This window comes from Branchiostoma floridae, chromosome 6 (genome assembly GCF_000003815.2).
Source record: "Branchiostoma floridae strain S238N-H82 chromosome 6, Bfl_VNyyK, whole genome shotgun sequence".
Lineage (NCBI taxonomy): Eukaryota > Metazoa > Chordata > Leptocardii > Amphioxiformes > Branchiostomatidae > Branchiostoma > Branchiostoma floridae.
In genome coordinates this window covers 187,063-198,546 of record NC_049984.1, presented here as the reverse complement: position 1 = coordinate 198,546, position 11,484 = coordinate 187,063, and the positions used below count along the sequence as shown (strand labels likewise).

General features: G+C 44.0%; 1 protein-coding gene across 1 annotated transcript in view; it reads right to left on the bottom strand.

Moving 5' to 3' along the window:
- The window catches only part of LOC118417370 (zinc finger CCCH domain-containing protein 3-like), a 77,845-nt gene that overhangs the window by 6,555 nt on the left and 59,806 nt on the right, over positions 1–11,484 (bottom strand). The window contains exon 11 of the mRNA XM_035822923.1: positions 3,893–4,071. Coding sequence (XP_035678816.1) covers positions 3,893–4,071 — 179 coding nt within the window. The remainder of the gene's footprint in view (positions 1–3,892; positions 4,072–11,484) is intronic.

The following is an 11,484-nucleotide window of genomic DNA, read 5'->3' as shown; positions in this document are numbered from 1 at the left end:
GCGTTTTTCCATTAGAATTCAGTTTGCTCAGATTTTATCAGATGCCGTCAGCTGGCCTGCCGTTCCAGGAACTTTTCTGTTAAAGTTGTGCTGTGAGGAGGAACAAGGAAGTCAGGCCTGCCTGCCCCCTGGCCACACTTAATTACCTTTGCCAGAATGGCTAAGGTTATGTTTTGGGCTTGTGAGTCTGTGTGTCTGTCTGTCTGTCTGTCTGTCTGTCTGTTAACAGCATAACTCAAGAAGTCTTGGATGGATCCCGATAATATTTGGTAGGTGGGTAGGGGTCGGGAAAACGAAGGTCAAGTTCGATAATGGGCCCCCTAGCGGCTTGCTAAGGTACTGCAGCAGAACCCCAATTTTTGATATCTCGTGTTCTGGACATGCTGTGATCATGATTTTTAAGTGGTAGATAGCCCTTGAGGCAGAGAGTAAGTGCTGTGAGTTTGGGCCCCCTAGCGGCTTTTTTGGAACTGCAGGCGCCGGTTTCCTTTCAAACTTTGGATGAGAATAACTCTACAACGTGTTGACGGATCGTCATGATTTTTGGTATATAGATAGAATGAGTGATGACTTACATAATGGTATACTAATTATGCAAATCAGCAGCTAATTTGCATAATAAATGAGGAAAAATTATAAATCCACTACATTCCATGATAGGACTTTCAAACTTGTCACATATGTAGCTGGGAAGGAGAGAAATGTCGACAGATATCAATTATGCAAATGATGACCTCATTTGCATAATTAATGAGAAAATATGAACATGTTGACGGATCATCATGTTTTTTTGTATGTAAGTAGCGTAAGTGAAGACCTACATAATGAGATAACAATTATGCAAATCAACAGCTAATTTGCATAATTAATGAGGATACTTTATAAATTCACTACATTCCATGATAGAGAGAAATGTCAATACATATTTATCATGCAAATGATGATCTCATTTGCATAATTAATGAGAAAATATTAACGTGTTGACGGATCGTCATGATTTTCGGCATGTAGATAGCCTAAATGAAGACTTATATAATGTGATACTTATTATGCAAGTTAACAGCTAATTTGCATAATTGATTAGGAAAAGTTCATAAATCCACTGCATTCCATTATCGTACTTTCATAAAAGTTGTCACATATGTAACTGAGAAAGAGGGAAGAGAGTAAGAGGTGTATTTAAAGACTTTGAAAGAGAATAAGTCAAGAATGGATCAAAGGATCATCATGATTTTTGGTATGCTGATAGCTTAAGTAATGCTTGATACAATTTGATATCAATTAATTGTAAATTGGGATCTAATTTGCATAATAAATGCCGAAATTTCATAAACCAACTCCAAGCATTTAATTATAAAGAAAATGAAATGAGTAACGCATTTGTCTACAGACATCATTCTACATAACAAACCTGGTTTATTTGGCAAAGGTATGTGTTCGTGGAACTCTAGTTCTATATTAAATGGAAAACAGGCTCCTGCAGCCCTAACCTTGTATTCGGTAACTTTAATTCACAAGGCTTGCAACTGTAGGAATCAATTATTTTTCTTGGCCTTCCTGTGTTTTTTTTTTTCTGAAAATTTCCTGGAAAAGGAATGCAGCATCTGAAAAAGTCTCAAACTGAACTTTGATCCAGAATCAGGCTCCTGCAGTCTTAACCTTATATGTATCAGCTATTTCCTCAAGTACCATATTCTGAGAACTTTCGTTGGGCAACTTCAGAAGTTAGTGGGTTAGGACAGTGGGGTTACCTAAGGTCACAACTTCCTTATGATAATGATTGGCACCTGTCAACCCCATACCTTGGCTCCCCTTTTTTCTACCCCTGACTTAAACATAGAAGATACCTTACAGTAATAGTAGTCATCCCTGACTGCAACCCAACAAAACATACAACCTATTCTTTCCAAATCAACCATGGTATTAAAATCCCAAATTCACACCGACCCTACAGCAGTACGGTATCTATGGCTGAACAGTCCTATACAAGAATGACAGTCTCTGCCACATAGTTACATACATAGTGTACATCTGTAAGCTGACTCAGGTCTGTTGCAAGTTCTTCAACAGCCAAACCTGAACTAGTGACTACCTCCTTATCAGGACTAACCGGTCTTCCTGGCCACTTTTTGATATTCCTTAGGCTTCACATAACTTTTGACCCAAGCAGTTAGAGCCCTGTCTACAGTGACCACCTGTCAACAGTAACAATGTTCTTCCAGTCCTGTAAGTGGTCACTATAGGCAGGTTTGACAGGACTTCCTTGGAAATGAAAAGAGAAAATGACTGCACTTCCAAACTTCAACCCTGCAGGTTTCTGCCCAAACTCCCCATGAATCACCCTCCACATCCCCTGACAGACATGAGGCAGTTCTGGCTCTGCTCCAGATGGCCTGGCACAGACTAACAGCCTCAGCTGATAACGGCCATGTTTCTGTCACCGGGAATCACTCTGATGGAAGATAACGCTGAAGTGATGAGAACATCATCGGGAGAAAAAGAGGAAGTTTTGTTCTAGTCGTGACCATGAGAGCCAAACATGCCCAGCTGGTGACATCATCCTTTGGATGGGACATGAAAATATTAGGCTTTGGCTTTGAGTTTTTGCAACAACTTAATTTTGTGGTAGAAAGGAAAAGGAAAACTTGACTTTGTCTGTTCTGTAAAACAGTAGTAATACGTAGCCTCCATAGCAGGCTCTCTGGCTTTTTTTTGGCTCATAATACACTTTTGCTGGCCATTTCTATTTGTACTGGTCACTGATTGCTGGCCTTTTCTGATAACCAACCACCAAGTCCAGCAATCACAGAGCAGTACAAATAGAAATGACCAGCAAAAGTGTATTATGAGCCAAAAAAAAACAGAGCCTGCTATGGAGGCTAAGTAATACGGTAGAAAGGCATGTTTGAGACGTCATAAATTTGTAGTGGAGAAGTCACTGTGAAAATGAAACCACAGCGAGCATCTCAAGATTTATTCAAGAGTATTCCTTCAGCAAGTTAAACATCCCACCCCACTTGTAAAGAAGAGCAGGGCTCTATGTAGTGTTTCCTGGCCAGGTTTGGGCATGTTACAGGGCTTGTCTCCAGTAACCCAGTACCAGTAGCTTCATCCATGTTGCCGTCAAAAAGAATGATTTCCTTTAGAAAATGAGCAGTGAGTGATAGACTGTTCTGTACTGTACTGTAGCTGGATCACCATGTACAAACTGTAGTTACAGTACTCTGTGAGGAAGAAGAAGTTAAGTTTTCCCTGTGACCATGACAGACCGAGGACGTGTGGGTTAACCAGGAGACATTTAACACTTCTGTGCTGTAGTCCGACCATCATGTAGTCACATCATGTAGTACTGTAAATGCAGAAATGTTCGCGGTGGATTAATGTTTGCGGTTTTCGCAGCGACCACTTCACCACGAACTTGAAACCACCGCGAACATTTTTCCATGGCATTAAGAGACTACAGTGCATGGTGCTACCGCAAAATTAAATCCACCATGAAAAGTCCTTTTTACCGCTACCGCAAATTAAATCTCCGCGAACTTAAATGCATTTACAGTAACTGTACTACTGTGCTGTAATTGGACCATCCTGTAGTCACATCATCATGTAAGGACAGGCAGGGATAACAGAGGAAGTTGGTGAGCAGCAGATAGGATAAACAGATGTACTGCAACACCTATTCTGCTACCTGTATTGCTACACCTGTACTGACCTATACTGACACACCTGTACTTCCACACCTGTCATCATCATCGGTCGACATGCTTACACACAACAGGGTTATACCGCCCCTTACGGGGTGACATACCCTTTCGCTGGCTAATTACAAGATGGGGATGTGCCAGGTCTCCCGTCAACACCTGTACTGACACACCTGCACCACCATCCTTACCTGTGTGATGCAGCAGTTTCCTCTCTCCCATCTGCATCCTCCCCCCTTGTCTCCTCCCCAGCCTCCGCATGTCTCCTCTTCTCCCTCCTCCTCCTGTGGACCATCCTGCACCTCCCCCCGCGGGGACATGAGCCGGTCCGGCTGAAGTCTGGGCAGTCCAGCGTGTGCTTCTTCGTACACTGGGGTAAACAACAATAAAAACAACATAAACAGCAATGTCAACATAAACAACAATATCTAAAGTCTGGGCAGTCCAGCGTGTGCTTCTTCATACACTGAGGTAAACAACAATAACAACATCAACATAAACAACAACAACATCTAAAGTCTGGGCAGTCCAGCGTGTGCTTCATACACTGGGGGAAACAACAAAAATGACAACATGACACAGCATGGAGGTTTGCCTGAGCTATAAATGTATTAACCATTATCATCACTGATTTCTAAGTAAGACCTGAAATTACAAAGATAACACTCACAACTTGAGATCCAACATCAAGATAAATACAGATTGGAAGCAAACAAGGAAAAAAGAAGAAGAATTTGCCCCAAATAATGGCTTTGACAGAAGCAGTCAATTCTAATGTTATATGTGGCAACACAGTGAAAAAGTTTTCTGCTACATGTAGGTCCCCAGAGTAAAGGGAATGATTTATTGTATGTAGATAATTTCCCACTTTCCAGACAATAAAACGTTAAAAGCAGGTCAATACGACAGCCTCCACTCAACTATTGACTCCACATTTACTGTTTCACAAAAGACTTTCAAACCCACGACCTTATCCCAACTCAGCTTCCGACCAATAAAAACTGCCCAATCAATCCACAGCCTGACCATCTCTCCACCAATCAATGCTCGCCTTCCCTTTGAAGTGGACCAATGACAGGGCACAAATCAAACTGAATTGGCAGGAGGCTGGAGATGAGAGCAGGCAGCTGAATGGGTGGTTAAAGCTCCGTAATCCGCGTCCCCATGGGGTTTACCCTGAAGTCGCCACAAAGCCCAGCAGGATCAGGGTCTTTAGCAGCAACCTTTAGCCCAACCTGGTCTTCAATGCCAGGGTAGCTGGGGCAAATGGTTATAGGTCAGGCCTGTCAATCAGAGGTCATACCTGTCAATCATAGGTCATACCTGTCAATCATAGGTCAGGCCTGTCAATCACAGGTCATGTCTGTTAATCATAGGTCAGGCTTACCAATAACAACATAAGGCCTGTCAATCATAGATCAGGCCTGTCAATCACATTTCAGGACTGTCAATCATAGGTCAGGCGGCCTGTCAATCAGAGGTCAGGCCTGTCAATCAGAGGTAAGGCTTGTCAATCAGAGGTAAGTCTTGTCAATCATAGGTCAGGCCTGTCATTCATAGGTGAGGCCTGTCAATCATAGGTCAGGCCTGTCAATCAAAGGTCATATCTGTCAATCAGAGGTCAGGCCTGTCAATCATAATTCACACCTGTAAATCAGAGGTCAGGTCTACCAATAACAACACTAAGGCCTGTCAATCATAGATCAGGCCTGTCATTCATAGGCGAGGCCTGTCAATCATAGGTCAGGCCTGTCAATCATAGGTCATATCTGTCAATCAGAGGTCAGGCCTGTCAATCATAATTCACACCTGTAAATCAGAGGTCAGGTCTACCAATAACAACACTAAGGCCTGTCAATCATAGATCAGGCCTGTCATTCATAGGCGAGGCCTGTCAATCATAGGTCAGGCCTGTCAATCATAGGTCATATCTGTCAATCATAGGTCAGGCCTGTCAATCATAGGTTAGATCTGTCAATCAGAGGCCAGGCTTGTCAATCACAGGTCAAGCCTGTCAATCACAGGTCAGGCCTGTCAATCACAGATCAGGCCTGTCAATAATAGGTCAGGCCTGTCAATCATATATCACACCTGTCAACCACAGATTGGGCTGGGTGTAGTATCAACCAATAGAAGAATGAACTCTTGGGTGAAGGAAAAGTCCCACTGTAGCGACGTGTTCACATAACTCATGCATTATTTAGAACTGTTGGTTCATAATCCGACCCCGGGAGCACCATTCTTATGAATGGGAAACAGCGCTAGTGTCATACTGAAGTTGTGTAAAAGAACATATAAAAACAGAATTAAAGCTATCACCTATGAAGTATGAACAAACTTCAACAAAACTTGGCTTGATGAAAAGGTGTTTTCTTCAGGGCCCATGCTGTGAACCATGTATAAAACCTGGTGCTGCCCGGTGCGATGTTTGAGCAGATTGGAAGTGGTTTCACAAAGAGTTTCCATCATTTCTTGGCAGCCTGAAAACAGCCTTGTTCCTCCAGCCTGGCGCTGTGCCAAGTCCTGCCCATATAAGGCATGAGGAAGGAAGGCAGGCTCAAGTTTGGCCCACTTCCTGGTGTATGTGTTGGAGAGGTTTGGGTACATCATCATCCTGGGTTTGGGAACAAGCAATTATCACTCCCTCCACTCCAGTCACCACGCTTGGCTGCCAGGCTCACCCAGGCCAGATCTGACACAACATCAGGCCAACAAGCCTGTCTACTGGTGTCAAACCTCTTACAGAGGTAGCCTGCGTACATCTTACACAACATCAGGCCAACAAGCCTGTCTACTGGTGTCAAACCTCTTATGAAGGTGGCCTGGGTACCATCCGATTGCTTCGAGGGCTCCTTATACTTGCATTGCTGCCCTGATTTTTTCAGCCCCAAAGTCGAATCAGATGGTACCTTGGAGACTGCTGGTCTGTTACAAAATGGGGCTGTTTTACCAGCTATACAGATACAGATATTTAGTACAGTATGGGGAGAGGGGTCTGCAAAGATTTAAGTGATAACCTGAGTAGAAGGTTCACCAAAGAAAACTTCTCTCTGCACAAAGAAAGAAAAAAGTTCCTCTACCGGCTCCCAACTGCACAGGTAACAATGTTTTAAAAGTCAAGCTGCACTACAAAGTTTTAAAAGTTAAACTGTACTTCACAAGGAAAATGAAATTGTGACCATTGAACATGGCACTGATAAAACGATTTTGAAATGACAAGTGTTTCTTCTGCAAGTTTTTTTTGTATTTTCTGGAATTCAAAGATCGCAAAGCAACCTGTTAGGCAAATGACAGATCAGATGGGCATTCTGTAGCCATCCCTGGTGTAGCAGGAACAGGAAGTATAATACTGATTCTCTATCTATCCCCTATCCAACATGGCCTTGGAGAAATCCCTGTAAATAACAGACCTCAACCAGTCCAAGGATGCTACCCAAGGATGACTGTGTCTGTTATTATAGGGTCACCATATTTGTCGTTATATCCGTTACCATAGGATAACTGTATTAGTCATCGTATCCGTTACCCTAGGATAACTGTATCTGTCCCCCCAGTATCACCATATTGGCCACCACTGTACCACCTTATGTGTACTCTGCCACCACAAGCGTGCGGACCCCGTACCTGGCCGGGATATCCGTAGCAGCACTGACGGCCGCCGGAACAGATGGCCGTCCTTTTGTGTCTGAGCGAACCCCAAGGCCACGACCGCAGCCAAGGCTTGGCAGCGATATACAGGATTATATAACATCCAAACCCCTGTATATGGATCCACAGTGATATACGGGGATTATATAACATCCAAACCCCTGTATGGATCTGATCCCAACACTTAATCTGCCAGTCTGCCCAAAACAAACTCTACACGCGCCTAGACTGGGTGGGTTTCTGTGGTGTGCTTTTGTGGTTGTTTAAAGCCATAAAAACACAACTGTTTTCTGTATCAGACTTCAGCTAAACTTATCCTCACATGTCCGTAGAAACCTTTAAAAAAAGACCAGGGTTTTATTTCTCACTCCTTATGTAAACTGGCAGGGGCGCTATCAAGCAGAGGCTCCTTGGCTTGAGTACAAATGACCAATCGTCTAGCTTTATAGCAAGAATCAAAATCTATCCCTTCATCTCCTGGGTACGAAAATATTAATAAAAAACAATAGGAAAACTGTAACTAAAACATGACAAAAGGACGTGTAATCAGGAACATTTCAGAATTTACAGAATGTCGGTTGTAAGAATGTCAAAGTTGGAGATAACTTTTATTAGTCTGTTTCTCTGTGCCCAAGGTAACATGACCAGATGTGATGTTTCCTGTCAAACTCAACAGGAAATACCACATAATTATGTATAGTTGTGTTTTATGTGGAAACTTGATATCTGTGAGTCTTCCGATTCTAATGCACTTTTATGGAAATGTTTCAATTTACACAGTCCGCACAGAGCTTCTTCACAAAATGCTGTCTCATCTTGATTTCAAAACCAGATAGATTAATGAATGGCTGGTTTATTTCATGCCATTGCAGCTTTTCCTGGCTGAATTGAGGAGACAAACAGCATTCTTAAAATGCATTAAAACCCATCTGACAACTCTACACCAAACGGTTCTATTCTGGTAGTTGAACATCTGAACTAGATTGATAAGGTGTGCGTAGACAATACTAGACAAATTGTTCAATCACGTGTGCAATTCAACCCAATATAGTCAAACCTGCCCAACAAGACCACTCAGGGGCAGATAAGATTTGGTCTATATGGACAGGTGGTCGCTATAGACAGGATTCCCAATGCTGGTTTCAATGGGGAAAGTCATTTAAGGAACCCCGAAAAGTGTTCACATTGTCCAGATGATGACTTCTACAGGACTGACTGTTCAGAAATTGATGCTAATCTCCAAGCAGATGTCTGGAGTGAAGATTGTTCCATGTCCTGGCTACCGCAGTTTTCTGACTCCACAGCCCTCCCAACATCTGCTTGGAAACATAGTGTCAGCCCTCTAACAGCTGAACCAGAAACACCCCTGAGCCAGTACCAGAAACACCCCCGAGCCGGTACCAGAAACACCCCTGAGCCGGTACCAGAAACACCCCTGAGCCAGTACCAGAAACACCCCTGAGCCAGTACCAGAAACACCCCTGAGCCAGTACCAGAAACACCCCCGAGCCGGTACCAGAAACACCCCTGAGCCGGTACCAGAAACACCCCTGAGCCAGTACCAGAAACACCCCTGAGCCAGTACCAGAAACACCCCTGAGCCAGTACCAGAAACACCCCCGAGCCGGTACCAGAAACACCCCTGAGCCGGTACCAGAAACACCCCTGAGCCGGTACCAGAAACACCCCCGAGCCGGTACCAGAAACACCCGAGCCGGTACCAGAAACACCCCCGAGCCGGTACCAGAAACACCCCTGAGCCGGTACCAGAAACACCCCTGAGCTGGTACCAGCAATCACCACATTTTCACTGCCCCCAACATGGCACAAGTACTACAGCAGCTGGGTCATATCAACTACCTGTTATACCTGACATTTGGTCAGCTTCAGAGTCAAGACTTCAGGGAGCCAAGCTGATCTTGGTAGGTTAGGTAAGAAGGGATATATTTTAATACTGCATAAAGTTGCATATTATAACTATTGTGGTTTACGGTATTGTCAGATAGCAGGACTGCCTGTCACGAGACTGAGGGTATGTGAGGGGTGTATATAGACATTGAAGCACCTCAGGTGATACAGTACTTCAGGTGATATGGTAGCTCAGGTGATAGGGAATACACCGCGTTGTATTCTATATCTGTTAACCATCCATTTTCTATAATCCCCATGCAGACTCTGCTTGACACCAATACTCTCTCTGTAAATTATTTTCCAGTTTTTTTGTGAAGTATTTAATTTCCTCTGGCCCACTCCAGAAGTGTATTTAACTTGCCCCGGCCCACTGGAGGGTTTGACAGTCCTCCTGGTTCTGAACTGCAGCCAGCATCAGATAAGAGACCAGAGGGGGGATGACTGACATCTGTTAGCTGTTAGCTGGGACAAGTCTGTTCCTGGTGCTGAAGTGTGCGCCACCTGTCTAACTCAGGTGGGCCTGTGCCACCTGTCTAACTCAGGTGGCCACTGCCACACCTGTAGAGTGCCACACCTGTAAGTGCCACACCTGTATAGAATGCCATACCTGTACTGTAGCATACCACATCTGTACCACACCTTAACATATACCACACCTGTTGTGTGCGCCACCTGTCTAACTCAGGTGGGCATGTTAAGTGCCACACCTGTAGCATATCACACCTGAACTTGTACCACACCTTAACATGTGCCACACCTGTAGTGTGTGCCACCTGTCTAACTCAGGTGGGCCTGTGCCACACCTGTAGAGTGCCATACCTGTTGCACACCTGAACTTGTACCACACCTTAACGTGTACCACACCTATAGACTACCACACCTGTGCTATCTTAGCATGGATTCCAGACCCACAACCCGATCTCAATAGTAGGGTCAGGGTAGGCCCTGGAAACAGCCTGGCATCCAGGCTAGTACTTTCTATATGGCCAAACATACAGTCAACTCTTCTGATGAAACAAAAGCTCACAGACAAGGTAGAAAGTCAGTTTGTCACTCTGACTGCTCACCGACAATGCCAACACTACAACCTTCAGTGCGGATACGGTGTAAGTGATGTAAGACTCAACAACTAAAGCTTTGCAGGCCTGAATCATGGGGTAACTGGAACAATGCCCAACAGTTGTACACAGTTAGTTTTGTGTTCATACCCACTGTAGCCAGGACAGGGTTGCTTTTGTGTGTTTTGTACCCATTGTGACCGATACAAGTCCTTGGCACGGCCTATTGTGGCTTTTACAATGTTGTTTTTGTGAGTTTGGATGTACTGTTGTCAGTACAAGGTTGTTTTGATAGTTTGGGGGTATTGTTGTCAACACAATGTTTTTTTGTTAGTTTTAGGGTTTGCACAAGGTTTGGGTGTATTGTTGGGGGTACAAGGTTGTTTTGTAAGTTTGTACCCCACAGTTTGTGAGTTGTGGGTACCAGGTTGTTTTGCAGGTTCGTACCCCACAGTTCCTGGTACCAGCCAGCCCTGCGTGACAGGCGGAGTGGAAGCCTGGGGATTCCAGCCCCCACAGCTGGCGACCCCTGACCTCTGGGGTCCCACAGGCACTGGGATATCCCAAATTAGAAATTCCCCTGGACCATACCACTCTGTTTCCAGGGGAAGCCAATAACTTAGTGTGATTTTTTCTACTTTCAAAAGGTTGAAACAAAAATTAACATTACTGAAACTAATTCTAAAAAAGAGAGCTAGGTTTATGTAGAACTGATTTGATATTTAGATATTTTATGAGGAAGAAACGTAAGAGAAAACACAACATCTGCAGCTTATGACCCCTGGGTTTAAAGTGAGCCAGCCGGCTTAGGTAAACAGTGTTGTAGCCTGTCATCCCTGGCATGTCTGATGTACATGGGGACATGTTTTCCAGGGAAAATGTGGCTGGAAGATCCCAGGCTGATTTCAGCCATGCCACATGGACAGAGATAGTTGTACATGAGAGGCTGGGCTATACACCAAGGCAATCGCTATGTTCACAGGTAAAGGCGCAAACAAAAACAAGAAGGCAAACAAACAAACAAACAAACTACATGTCGGATTGGCTGCACTAAGACATGGAAGTTTTTACATTGAATACAGCAACAAACAAACAAATAAATAATACACAAAAAGCACACAAGTAAACATATGACTGCTACTATTGAATAGCAGGCTGGGCTGTAG